The following is a 13,938-nucleotide window of genomic DNA, read 5'->3' as shown; positions in this document are numbered from 1 at the left end:
ACGATGATAATCTATGAAGGAAAGAGAGGGAGGACACTTCTTATTTCTCATTCATTTAATTTATTTTATTTCTTGTTGGGATTCAGAATATACCTATAAAATATCTCTAACTTTTTTACTACCCAAGGAAACACTACTCAATGGTGATATAAAAAGATCCTACCACTCACTCACTCAGTACAAAGAAACATCTAGAATATCATCACTTTCTTGGCACACCTCCCCGCGGTACCATGCCGCCAGTGTGGGGGCCGTGGCCCATTTGTTTAAGTGTTAGCGATTCCACAGGGAATCAGCTGGGAGAGGACTGAGTGGCGTGGAAATAATTGTCTATGGCAAGAAAAAATCTTTTAAAAACGGTTTTGTCTTTTAGACTTCTGGTCTTCTTATTAATGAGTCCCCTCCTGTCTCGAGTCGGCCATGGGTTCAGCTGGCGCTGGGCCTTCATCATGGTCTGGAGCGAAATGAAAGGCACACCCAACATAAACATGGCCCTCCTGCTCGCCTACTCAGACTCTTCTCTTGGATCGGAGAGGGAAAAATCCCAAGTAAAGAAAGCCGTCGTTTTCTTATTTGAATATTTTAGTAAGAAGTGTTACTGTGTATTCAAAATATAGTGTGTGGTGAAGTAGCAGAACCCCCTTGGACTGAAGGAGTGGTCTGTCTCTGATGGGGGAGAGGGAGGACCACTGACGGCTTTCCTCTTCTCCGTTTCAGTTTAGGGATTCCTGAATGCCTTCACATGCCTGAAAATGGTATTATCATGAAGATTAAAGAAGTTAAAACTTGTAGATCACTTAAAATAGTGCTTGATACAAGGCATGCACTTAGTGTTTTCATTTTTATTTACTCCTAATATCCACTCAAAAGAGGCAGAAACCTACCGATGGTTGACTCTATTGCTTTCTGGAATTTGGGGAAATAAATTAAGAAGTGAGCTACAACTCCAAAATGCCCAATGCCAATCTCAATATCCTGTACGGGGAAGGGGCAGAGTAGGGTGGGAGGCTGTGGGGATGCTCGCCAAGTGCTATGTGCGTGGGTGTCTCTGTTTCTCTGAACTTCATTGTAATGTATGATTACAGTGCACTAATAAAAGTAAAAAAAAAGTCAATATTGTTCACTATGTACAGAATAAAGAAAAAACCCATATAATAATTTCTACAGATCAAGAGAAAGACTGTCAAAATTAAACACCTATCCATAAATTTTAAAAATTTTTTTCTATAAAAAACTTTAAAAGCCTACCCTAATTAGATAGAGGGTATTTATTTAAATAAAAAAGTGTATGTTCCACTGAATGGTACAATACTGTGCTTTCCGCCTAAGTTTGGCAAAATGGCTAATATATCTGCTTTTTCTATTTTTATGGAACGACCTATTCAATGTGCTACCAGAGGCAATGGGCAGAAAAAGGCACAGTAATTAGTGAATTTTAGCAAGATCATGAGATACATACACATTATATAATCAGAAACTAAATAATAAGGCTGGGGGTGTAGCTCAGTGGTACAGTGTGTACTTAGCATGCATGAAGTCCTAGGTTCAATCCCCAGGAGAAAAAAAGAAAGAAAGGAGAAAAGATATGTGAAGAACCAGGCATGGTGGCACACGCTTATAATCCCAGTACTTGTGAGGCTGAGACAAGAGGATCAAAGGTTTAAAGTCAGCCTCAGCAACTTAGTGAGACCTTGTTTCCAAATAAAAAATAAATAAAAATAAGGCTGGGGGTATAGCCCGAAGGTAGACTTCCCCTAGATTCAATTCCCAGTACCTCAAAAAACAAAACAAAAAAAGATATATAAAGTAATAACTAACAGTAGCATTAAGAACATGATATAGGAATAAAAATTAAATGTGCCTGTATTAGTTGTCTATGCTCATGTAACAGACGATGCCCACGTTTTGTTGCTTTAAACAAGAAGCATTTATTATGTGAATTTCTCTGAGTTGGGAACCTGGGTACAGATTAGCCGGGGCTTCTGGCCCAGTTTTCTAATAAGCTTCTTAGGCATACATGAGGGGCAGCCATCAAAGACTCAACCGAGGCTGGAGAAGGTGCTTCCAAACTCACACTTGTAGTCATTGAGGATTCAGCCCTTTGCGGGCAGGGCAGTTGGACTAAGGACCTCAGATCCTTGCTGCCCATTGGTCAGAGGCCTTCTAAGTTCTTGTGACTTTCATGTCTACACAGGGACCAATATGGTAGCTGTCTTCCTCAGAATGAGCAAACCAGAATACTAGAAAGGGCCTGCCTACAAGACACAGTTCTAATTTTGGTTTAATTCTAAAACATAATTGAAGTACTTACAGAAAGGTAGGGAAGCCCCAGAGAGCTTTCATCATACCTGACATCCAAATTCTTTACCTGCCACAAGCATCTATTATCATAAGAAAACCTAGTTTAATTGGTAAATATAAAAGATATTAATAATAAATCATTCTGAATACTTTATTTTTTCAATTCTAGATATTATTTTATGCGGTGTTCGTATGCTTAATCACCTTGATTGTTAATAGATTTATTTTGCCAATGGCAGTTACCAAATTAGGTAAGTCCTACTATTCTGAGTGAAGAGAAAAATACTCTAGATATGCTAAGGACTACTACTACTGCTGTTACTACTTTTAAAAAGTTCATATAAAAAAATCAGTGATGTCTGACCTAATTGGAGAAGAAATTGAATCTCTATGCAAAGCCACATTAATGGTTCAGGCCAAAAAGCTTGCTTATTTTTTAAATTATTTACTTATATTAGCATAGTGTAACTAAAATCATAGCATATATTTTTCCAATTATTCAACAAACTTTACCAAGGTCCTAGGCACTACTTTGATAGTATTGAATTCTGAAGACAGATGCGATTTCCTAGCAGATAGAGTTTACATTGGAGTGAAAAGAAACAACAAATAAAACAATATCAGTCATGTGAAAATGCAGAAGCCACATATGGAATAAAATAGAACACTCAGCAAGCACTAAACTCCTGAGAAAGCCCCAAAACGGATGTGGTCAAGGACAGAAAAATGCTCGAGGGGTTGGGAACCTTAGAGAGAACCGTAGATAATTCCTCACATGTGTTCAATGGCTTTAGGGGATTCTAGACACTAAATCACAAAATTTGTTCTCAATGCCTGAGAACTGAAAGAGCAAATGCTATAAGTTCTTGTCCAAGTTTAAAAGCAGAAGACCAATGTCCCAGCTCAAAGACAACTAGGCAGAGTGTGAATTCTCCCTCACTATGCCTTTTGTTCTAATCAAACCTCCAACAGGTTGGATAAGGTCCAGAATGAACCACATTAGAAACAGTGCCTTGCTTTGTTCAGTCTACCAGTTTAAATACCATCACACCCAGAAATAACCCCAAAGACATACCTAGAATATTGTTTTGTCGGTCGCAGTGACGACTCTTACACGATCTTCCTCAAGCAGTTTTATTACCCCAGGTTCTTGTACAGTTCCCGTAAATCTTCTTCCCGTAAATCTTCTTCATCTTCACCCGTAGATTCTCCCGTAGATTCCCTCCCCCCAGAAATCTTCCCCTTATATAGAGCCCAACAGCCAATCAGCAGACTGTTCACGTGCACAACTCATGGCAACAGCCAGTCCATTGGCTGTTGCCCTATGGCATGCGGTGTTCCCGTGTATCTCATGCTCTTGTCGTCACTTCCTGAAAGCTGTTTACCACCTAAGTGCTCTGGGGAAGATTTCCGCTCAGCGCCATCTTAGCTCTCGGACTTACTGGCTGATGGGCGGGGCCCGTCACAGTTCCCCCTTTTTTGTTTTTTCAGACAGGAGAGGACAGAGGACTCAACCCCTGTATGTTTGGAAGGGGCTTCTAGGCCCGCCACCTTTTGCCAGGGACGGGACAAGAATCAGTGGCAACCCGTATGCAGTTGAGCATGCCCTCCTCGGGATGCACCCTCCCGGGGTCCCGAGTGCAGTCCTAGCTGGCATCCTGTCATTAAGACTTTCCCATCGCCGCAAGCCATATTTGAGGGGATTGTCCCAACTCCATGACTGCAAATGCCTGAGCTATGAGCACTTGATCTGTAGCACGCTGACGGATAGAGACATAAGATACACAGTAAGACCAGACAGAGACCAAGAGCACCCAGTCCAGCCCACTCTTTTAAATGACGAGCTGCTTGTTGGATCCAGGACATCAAGGTGCGGGCCATCACCGGGTCAACTCGAGTAGTATTGGTTTTGATGATCTCCAACCGCAACTGTTTTGTCAAATTGTCAAATTTCGATGACCAGTTATCTGTAGGATATGCAGAAAGCTCGCGAGAAAGATTAGCGGCAATAGACGCGTTATCATTAATCATGACAAGGGGAGCTAAATCCGTGCAACTGCCATTTATCCCACAAAGAAGCCACAGATCAAATGGGTTAGAATGAAAGGCCATGGTCAGGCTCTGATAAGTAAAATTATAACCTGCAAAAGTAGAATTTGCTCCTGTGCCAATTTTAGGGGAAAAGGTAAAAGGATTAAGCGGGGAAAAACTTGAGCAGAATGACTCAAAGGCAATGGAAAAGGAAAAGCAGTCAGAAGCCCCCATTGTGGATCAATCCAAGTATTGGCCAGGATTTAAGGTGGCTCTAACTAAATTTTGCCAGTCTCCTGGGGTCATGGCATAGCGATGTAAACTCTCTATTATTGCTATATTGAAAGCAGCTGACGACCCATATGTGCAAACTGACTCTGCGAGATGCTTTAATCAGTTCAACAGCTTTCACTTGTTTAACGTTCCTCTTTTACACCGTCTAAAGCTGCCTGGCCCTCCTGCACAAATTTTCTAAAGCGCCTTTCTTCCAAACAGGCACGAATCAGCCGACAAAGCGGCCGAGTCCCTCCTGTGACAATACCTTGTTCTTCGGCGCGTTCTACGTCTCTTCCCAATTTATCCCAGCTTGCTAAAGAAAGATTCCCTGATACTGTAAACCATGGCGCTACCCTATCTATTTGTTCGAGAAAATCTTGTATTGTCTTGTCCCTAAGCTTTAGGCCTCTACTTTTCAACAAAGCTTTCAATGCTTTATGCTACGGGTGAGATGGACTATTTCCCATCTTGTCGAATCAGGACCAGCCCGATTCTCTAACTTGCTTACACTAAAAAATATCCTCCTTAATGGAGCCCCCTTTGATCGGGGAAAATATCCTCCTTAATGGAGCCCCCTTTGATCGGGGAAATAACTTGCTTACACTAAAAAATATCCTCCTTAATGGAGCCCCCTTTGATCGGGGAAAATATCCTCCTTAATGGAGCCCTCTTTGATCGGGGAAATAACTTGCTTACACTAAAAAATATCCTCCTTAATGGAGCCCCCTTTGATCGGGGAAAATAACCCTCCGTAAACGGAGCCTCCTCCTCCCTTTTCGGAGTCAAAGGAGTACTTACCAGCCAGCTGCCCTCCTTAATGGAGCCCCCTTTGATCGGGGAAAATAACCCTCCGTAAACGGAGCCTCCTCCTCCCTTTTCGGAGTCAAAGGAGTACTTACCAGCCAGCTGCCCTGGACTGCCGAGGTTCTGATCAAAGCGAAGGTCCCCGTACGGGCCACCACTTGTCGCACGCAGTGACGACTCTTACACGATCTTCCTCAAGCAGTTTTATTACCCCAGTTTCAATGCTCTCTCAACGCCCTCTCAGGTAAAAACAACATCAGTCTTCTATCTCCTCCCTCATCACTCCACCAACCCTCTTAGCTCCCCCCGCTAGGGCATGCGCGCTTTTAACCTTCTCCTGGGCGGGCAGGTGGTAGCACGAGGCGCTGCGTCACTAATCATCCGTAAGGCGCCTGATAGGGCTCACTGCGCAGGCTCAGGGCACCGCCAGCCTCGTGAGCCTCGTGACTTGGCTGCAAGCCCAGGCGCCATCTTGAGTCCACGCTGGCAACAAGCCTGGGTGCCACCTCAGTCCTGCCGAGTGGGCCCCGACATTGTTTAATTAAGTGGGCACCCTGCGGTTCAATCAGGTTGACACATAAAATTAATCACGCCTCTATCTCTCTGTTTCCTCATTTATAAACTGAGAAAAAGGCTTCACCTCAAAAAGTTGTCAGGATATCCAGAAAGCTTAATGCACACAAACTTAACCAAAGAACTTAACCACGCAGAGGAGTGTTTTCCAGCATGGAGTAATCACTAGATAGTTTTTAGTGATTATGATTATTATTGTACCTCAGCTTTTCTAAGGAATATAGAAGAAAATTTAAAAATTAAAAATTGTTGACTATTGTTCAATAATGTTTGTTGTCTCTTTATTAAATTTAAAAAATATATATTTTTTGGCCGGGCATAGTGGCACAGATTTGTAATCCCAGTACTTGACAGGAGGCTCACATAGATTCAAAGCCAGCCTCAGCTACTCAGTGAGGCTCTCAGCAACTTAGTGAGATCCTGTTTTCAAATGAAATATAAAAATAGGTCTGGGAGTGTAGTCAGGAGGTAGAATGCCCCTGGGTTCCATTCCCAGTACCACAGAAAAAAAAATTTTTTTTTTGTACTAGGGATTAAACGCAGGGGCATTCTACCTTCAAGCTATGGCCTGGGCCCCTTTTACTTAATTTTTTAAAATAGGGTTTTCCTAGGTTTCTGAGAGTCTTGCTGTGTTGCTAAAACTGACCTCAAGCCCACGATCCTCCTGTCTTAGCCTCCCCAGTATTAAAATTACAGGCATGTAATTCCCTGTCCTGTTTTTTTTTTTTTATCGCTTTAAAGTTTTTTTTCTTTTTGTGGTGCTGGTGATTGAACCTAGGGGCATTCTACTTCCAAGCTGCACCCCAGCCTGATTTTTTACTTTTTATTTTAAAACAAGGTCTCACTAAGTTGTGGAGTGCTTCACTAAGTAGCTGAGACTGGCCGCGGACTGAGATCCTCCTGTCTCAGCCTCCCAAGTCCTGGGATTACGAGCGTGTGCCACCACACCCGGCTTACCAATTTAATATTTTAAAAATACAGATTGACCATAAGTAAAGAACGAAAGCAAGTTTTATAGTCTGTATCAAAATTTTGGTGTTTCTGTTATTTACAAAATGTGCTTTTGTGTCAAAGGTCTCCGTGATGTCACATCAACAAAATATAAATCAGTTTATTATACATTTCAACATTTTCAAGAACTAACTAAATCTACAGCTTCCGCACTCAAGTTTGACAAAGATCTTGCTAATGCTGATTGGAACCTAGTAGAGAAGGCAATTATACTTCAAAATCCATATGCAGTGAGCATTTATTATTCTTTCAAAGTAGAAACAATTGCTATTAAGTATAAATCATGTCATAAATACTAATTCATAATTTTAAATACTGTAATTGACAGAAGAGTTGTATTGATGACTCCTTACTTACTTTTGTAATATAGAGGGCATCTCAAGTATTTTGTAATAACTGTGGGGCAAAGTAGGAGTCAAAATTCCTGTGCATGTACAGAAATTATGTACTATAAATTCAAAGGAGGGAGCAGCATACTAGAGCTGTCTCTAAAAGATATACAAATACGAGAGTGAGGCTTAGAAAATGCCTACTCTTTGACCATATTGGAAGAGGTCAGGGTCTTTTATGTCTTCACTTATTCAGTACTTAGGCAATTATACATGGTAATCACTTGGTATACCCTAGTTTATGGTTAATAGTGGTTTTGATGTAAAATAGAATTCAAAGTTAGTATCCTAAGTTTAGCTGAATGTATCATCTACTTCTAAGATATACTTTTGAATCTCCGCAATTGGGCTTGCTTACATAAGTCACCAACACACCAGTCAGCCATGGTTTCCATTAGGGGAGAGAGTAGACATCATCCTGGGATCATTTCAAAGCTTTTGTTGCTCCTCCATATCCGATGTCACATACAGGTGTTTTTTTTTTTTTTTTGAAGATTTAAAGAAGTTTATTAAAAGATAGAAATACAGAGGATAGGTACAGCTCCATGCCAGACTGGCATGGAGGGGTGACTCGAATGAATACACCTTCACATACAGTTTTGATAGCAGTATTTTTCTGCATCATACAATATGAGGGGCCAGAGGATTCCAGGAACACAGAAATGAGACAGTATTTATGAAATAGGAGCCTACAAAGTCCATTTTATGTCCACTCGCCAGTGCTTGAGGCCCCAGGTGAGGACTCAGAACCAAGCCCTGTGCTTGCAGGAATACTGTTGTCAGGCTTTCTGGTTGGAGCAAGCACCAGGTCAAACCCAAGGATTTCTCCAGTAGCACCTGATGTCTGATTACAGCATTTCTCTGACCTTCCTGCATCAGACTCGCCTAGAAAGCTTATGGAAGACATTGAGTTTCCAGTACCAAGCCTGGATATTCTGAGGCAGGCCCTAGAAATAGCCTTGTGTCGGGCAAGACGTGTCTATTTTCAATACACTCCCCGGCTAATTCTAATGCAGAGTCCGTGCTGAGTCCACCGCTCTGATACTTGAACTGTTTGAGCAGGCAGATGAGACTCAAGGGATCGTCCTCTTTACAGTGCAGAAGCGTAGTGCTGTAGAGAGAGCACTGGCCTGGGGCTCGGAATCCCAGGTGTATGTCCTAGCTTTGTCACTTAATAAGCTCCTTTGCAATCTTGAGTAACTCGTTTATTTTTTTAAGCTCTGTTTTCCTGACCACTGAGTTATCCATATCCCCATCTTCTTAAATGTATGCTTATTTTTCCCTACTTTAAGTGATTTCCTTTAAAGCAGTGGCCAAACTTTTAACGGCGGGGAATCATCAAATGAGTTTGTGCAAGACCTCCGCCTACCTTTCCCAGTTCTGACCCAGTGGGTCTGTGGGAGAGGGGTTTGAGGAGGGTCATTTCTAACCATGTCCAAGTGATGCAGCTACTGCCTGGGGTCCACACGGGACTGCCGGCTTCAAGTGTGTTTAGACTGGGAAGCTGTGATAGAAGGTCTTCCCCCAGCCCAGCAACTGTTTTACCTTCTACACCACTGAGCACGTGACAAGGACTCTTGACTAAATGATGAGCACCTGAACATTTTTCTCTGTCTACCAGACGTTTTAAAAATACTGAACCAGTGTTTGAATTGCTTGAGGTGTATACTAAACAATGTGTTAAAAATGCATGTATTACTGCTGTTTCTTAATCTGTGTTCTACTTAGCTGAATCAAGGAGAAACAACAGAACATCAGAAGGTGATCTGCCCAGACTGCGACAAGGAAATCGATGACAGGGTTAACATCGAGGCGATGGAGCTGGCCAACAGGCGGCTCCTGTCAGCCCAAATAGTGAGCACCCTGTTCTGTCCTACTGTTGCGCTGCGCCTAATACTGTACTGACAACCTCCGCCCTGCTAAACGCGTTTTGACTATGCTCGCCTACATCACTTTATTATAAATTGTTTACAGAGGCAAAGGAAAGTTTGGCGTTGTCTTAGGAATCTGGAAGGACAGGAGCGAGGGAGTGAGGGAAACCTCAGCTCAGCTTAGGGGAAAGGGATTTTATTATGATTTGGAGCTCTCACAGCTACTAACAGCTGGGATAGCCTTCAGATGTGTTGGAGAATCAGTTCCATGACACGGCCCTCCCTGGTTCCAATCCAGTTTTACTTGGAAGGATGCCATAAGACCTCTAATAAACGCAGGTGGAGGATCTCATACTTTTGAAAAAAAAAAAAAGTCGAGTAAAAAATTACAGAGACTTCTTAACACAGCAATATGCAAGACTCTGGGAAATTGCTAACAGCCCAGATAGGTCTGGCCCATGACTATTTGCCGCCACTCATCCTCTCAAAATATTTGTGTGGGGCCTTTCCATTGCATATGGAGCTGTCATACATTGCTTAGCTATTCCAGCCATACAGAATTTGAAGCACTCTGCTTCTTGGTTTAACTCAAGGAATAGGAGACCTGTAAAGTGTGACTGTTCTGTCATCAACAGTAATCCTGGCAGACAAGATTTCTCAAGGTCAGCATTTTCAGGGACCTAAATAATGTCTTTAAGCACCTGAGGTGGTTCCATGAAACATGAAGCTTTTGCCCACAGCAGACAGCGCTTTATTCCACCAGCAAATTTCCCACTTATATAAAATTAGGTATCACCACTGGCAAGACAATCATTTCCTCCCCCACAGCTATGTTAATATGGGGAAAATAGTCTTTCTACCTCTTCTGTCTCTCTTAAATCTGGTGCTCCAGGGAGCAGGGTCCTGTGTAGTAAATGGACAAAACCAGTCATCAAAGTTTCCCTGAGGAACCACCTTTGAGCAGCTTCTAAAGCAAAGACAAAGGGACAGGTTGTCGGAATATAGCGAGCCAATAGAGTAAGGAAAAAGTGCCAATCTAAAGGAAACATTGGGACAGTTAGACAACCGGACCAAAATTTCAAAATAAAATAGGGAAACAATGGGTTGAGCTAACTCTGGCATAATACTGGGTGAATCCTGTCAGCAAGGCATGGCTTTTTTAAACTGCGGCAATTACTGTCTTGAGTTAGGAAAGCAGAAAGGAAAGTTTGCAAAAATTAATCTGTAACTGCAAAAAAAAAAGTGAAAGAATGATAAAGAGTATAAACACTCTGCTGTATAATTCAGGAAGTAGGAATTGCAGTTCTTAATGTTTTCTGCAAAAGTCTCCAAATCAAAATGTCTTTAGTGAAATAGAAAATAAAAACAATGGAGAATATGAACTCTGTACTGTGGAAATAACAACCACTAGCACAATTTTATAATCTGTATCTATACAAATGCTAAACATTGCCTTCAAAATCTGTAAAGCAGATGCTTTTCAGACCAATTATCAAAATATCCATTCTCAGTTCTTCCTATTACATATAGTGCTATCATCCCCCTTTTCCCTAAAACATGCAGCATTTTCAAATTGTCCACTGAAAACCCCACCTCATTTTGTTCATGCTTTATATTTAAGTTTTGTCCTAACAATCATGCTTATTAGTTATTTTTATAGACAATGAGCCTTTTATAGATATGCTTTCTTAACTAGTACATTTTTCAGCAGTTTGGTATTTTATAATTGTCATTGCTTATTTTTAACATCTCCAGGTGAGAATAACTTTAAAATCTACCTTCAAAGAGTTTGATGGTACTTATGGCCTAGTACTGTAGTAAAAGCAACTGATTGGTAAATGTTTAAAGATGTTTCAGATTTGAAAATGTGAGAGCTGCATCCAACTAATGACATATTCAGATAAAGGCAATGGAGTGATATTTATGAAATTAATAAGTCAATATTTATGAAATTAGATGCAGTCTACTTTTCATTTGGATGCTGATAGAATTTTTTCTATATCCTTGAAGCTCAAAATGTATGAGGTCATGTTTTTAAGTCACTTCCAGACTTTTAATTTATTTCGGGAAAATATAGTATTCAAGAACCATTGTAACATTCAGGAGGCTCCACTTCAAGTCTTGATTTTGTTAGGAATATGTATAACTGAAGACTACTCTTTTTAGTCTTTACTCTCCCCATCCATAAAAGAGGAAACAAACTGGCTGAATGAACTCTTTGGTTCTTTCTAGTCTACATTTTCTGCAATATATACTCTATGTGCCTTTTTGATTTCTTGCCTCAAATGTTTGATATCTATGGTTACAGCTCTGACTGATAACCATATGCTTTTGTCCTGTGTTGTGTCTTAACAGGAAATCTTGCTTTTCAAAGTAGGGTGGATCATTCCATCTCTGTTTTCCAGATCCTAAGCTCACGTCATCTCATTGTAGTCTACCTTCATTCTAGAAATATTTTAATGAGTATCTTGATTTGTTGATTTGGTCTCAGCAATTCCAATCCTAATCCATCCTTGGTCTACTGCAGTTCTGGAAGCTTTGAGAGCTTTCATTGGAATCTCAGCCTGTACTTGTTAAGTGAAACTATACCTTCTCTACTACTGAGCCTTAGGAAAGAAAGCACAACACAACAAGAAATCAGTGCAGAAGAGATAGCATGCCACAGTGGGGCTGGGGAGAGAAGCTGTAAGTTCAGAGAAATCAGTGTTTCTCATGTCATCTTGGGAAAACAACTTGGCTCTCTGAGCCTCAGCTTCCACACCTATAAAATACAGAATACCTTCTTCATAAACTAGTTGCAAGAATATAAAACATATGCGGATCAGTTAATTCAACAGCAGTTACTTTTAGGAAACAACCATTTTCTCAGTTCTTACATTTTGGTGAAGATGATCGTGTGAGAGTGAACATTTTTCTGGTGTATGACTGCTTTGTCCTTTGTATCAATGCATGAGTTCCATATTATTTTCAACTTTGTCATTTTTCCACAAGCCACAATTTGTATCTTTGAGGATCATGAAAATATTTTATATTATCTTAAGCACTTTAATGCTGTTAAAGAAGAACACTGCTCCATAGAATTTCTGTGATTATAGTCAGATAGCTTTCTAACCCCACATCTTAAAATCTGGCACATATCCATGAAGAACAAAACAGTGTTTTAATGCTCATAGATATTCGCATAGAGAAGATGCCTGCTATGGAACCCAGGGATTTTGGTTATAGCATATATTCAAATGTAAATGTTGGTCTAAGCTAGGTGTCCTGTATACCTGTAATCCCAGTACTGGGAAGGCTGAGACAAGACAGTTGCAGATTTGAGGACAGCCTCAGCAATTTGCTGATACCCTCAGCAACTTAGACCCTGTTTTTAAAAAATAAAATAAAATAAAATAAAATAGGGCTGGGGGCATAGCTCAGAGGTAGAATACCCCTGAGTACAATCTCCAGTATAAAAAAATTAATCAATACAGTGATTCTCAACAGTGTGCAGCATGCTGAGGCCCAGGATAGTATCTGAAAGTGGTCTCCACAGCATCCTATTGAATACACATGGGAATACACATGGGCAAGGAAGCAGAGGAGGCTCTCAATCTGTGTATTGTGGCAATTATGCTATTCACTTGTGCTACAATAAAACCCACTGTTGTGTATAATTATTACACACTGATTATAAAGTGAGTGTATTGTGCAGAATAGTGGTAGCCCCTTTATCCTTAAAATAAACTGCAGGTAGCAGAATTCCATCCTGGAAACAGTGGGAGAATGAAATTAAATAAAGTTTGTAAAAGCGAATCACTTTAATCTTTTAGGAATATTTTTTAGAGTCTTTAGTATTCAAATGTGAATTATAAACTTTTAAGACAGGGACACAGCATGCGGCAGTACCCAGATTAATTTGTCAAGATCTCCACTTAATCAACTTGTAGTGTATCAGTTTCCCACAGCAACAGCTTATTCTACCAGAAACCCAGTTCTACCCTCTGCACTGATCTGGTGGTTTGGACTCCACAGAAAGATTCTCTCTGTAAACATAATAGATAATTTGTATATTTGGACTTTTTTTCTCACTAATTATTTTTCTGTAAAGGTGGTAGTAAGTTGCCATTGTCATTCACGCTAAATAATAATCTGAATCAACATGTCTTTTAGGCAAGCTACCAAAGACAATACAGGAACGAGATACTGTCCCAGAACGCAGTGCATGTGTTGGTAGGTGCTGCGGGAAGTTTCGGTGAGAAGAAGGGAGAGTAAGTATGTTGTCAATAAAAGCCTTCTGTCTTAAGCCACTGCATGTAGGAACCCATGCTAGTGAGTCCGCCTGCCTTTGTCTGGCAGCTTGGGTCTGTCAGGCTTAGGTCAAGTCAGGGACTGTGAGTTTCCCAAACTTGCTGCTCTCATCCACGGCTGTGGGCATTCCAACAAGCTGCTGCTTTTGGTCAAAGCACTGTTCTCTTTCTATTTTTTTTCCCCTCCAAAGTTAAACTGTGGTAAATTACTGTTTCTTTTAGATTATCTGCATGCCTGACTAATGACTAATCTCTGCAGGCACATCCTTCCAATAAATAGATGATACTTCCCACAGCATCTCTTGATACTCAGCATACAATTTCAGAATCTATGACATTTTTACTTATACATGTAAGGATTTATATTGAATGCCAATATATGCAGAGCTATAT

General features: G+C 40.7%; 1 protein-coding gene across 1 annotated transcript in view; it reads left to right on the top strand.

Annotated features, from left to right (window-relative positions):
• Positions 1-13,938, top strand: part of SLC9C1 (solute carrier family 9 member C1) — a gene marked incomplete at its 3' end in the record, with an annotated part of 82,085 nt that overhangs the window by 27,636 nt on the left and 40,511 nt on the right. The window contains exons 9-13 of the mRNA XM_080696513.1: positions 374-548; positions 2,471-2,552; positions 7,060-7,226; positions 9,114-9,239; positions 13,409-13,506. Of these exons, the coding sequence (XP_080552639.1) occupies positions 374-548; positions 2,471-2,552; positions 7,060-7,226; positions 9,114-9,239; positions 13,409-13,506 (648 nt within the window). The remainder of the gene's footprint in view (positions 1-373; positions 549-2,470; positions 2,553-7,059; positions 7,227-9,113; positions 9,240-13,408; positions 13,507-13,938) is intronic.

This window comes from Muscardinus avellanarius (assembly GCF_963383645.1).
Source record: "Muscardinus avellanarius genome assembly, chromosome: 5".
NCBI classification, from domain to species: Eukaryota; Metazoa; Chordata; class Mammalia; order Rodentia; family Gliridae; genus Muscardinus; species Muscardinus avellanarius.
This window is presented reverse-complemented; position numbering and strand designations above follow the sequence as displayed.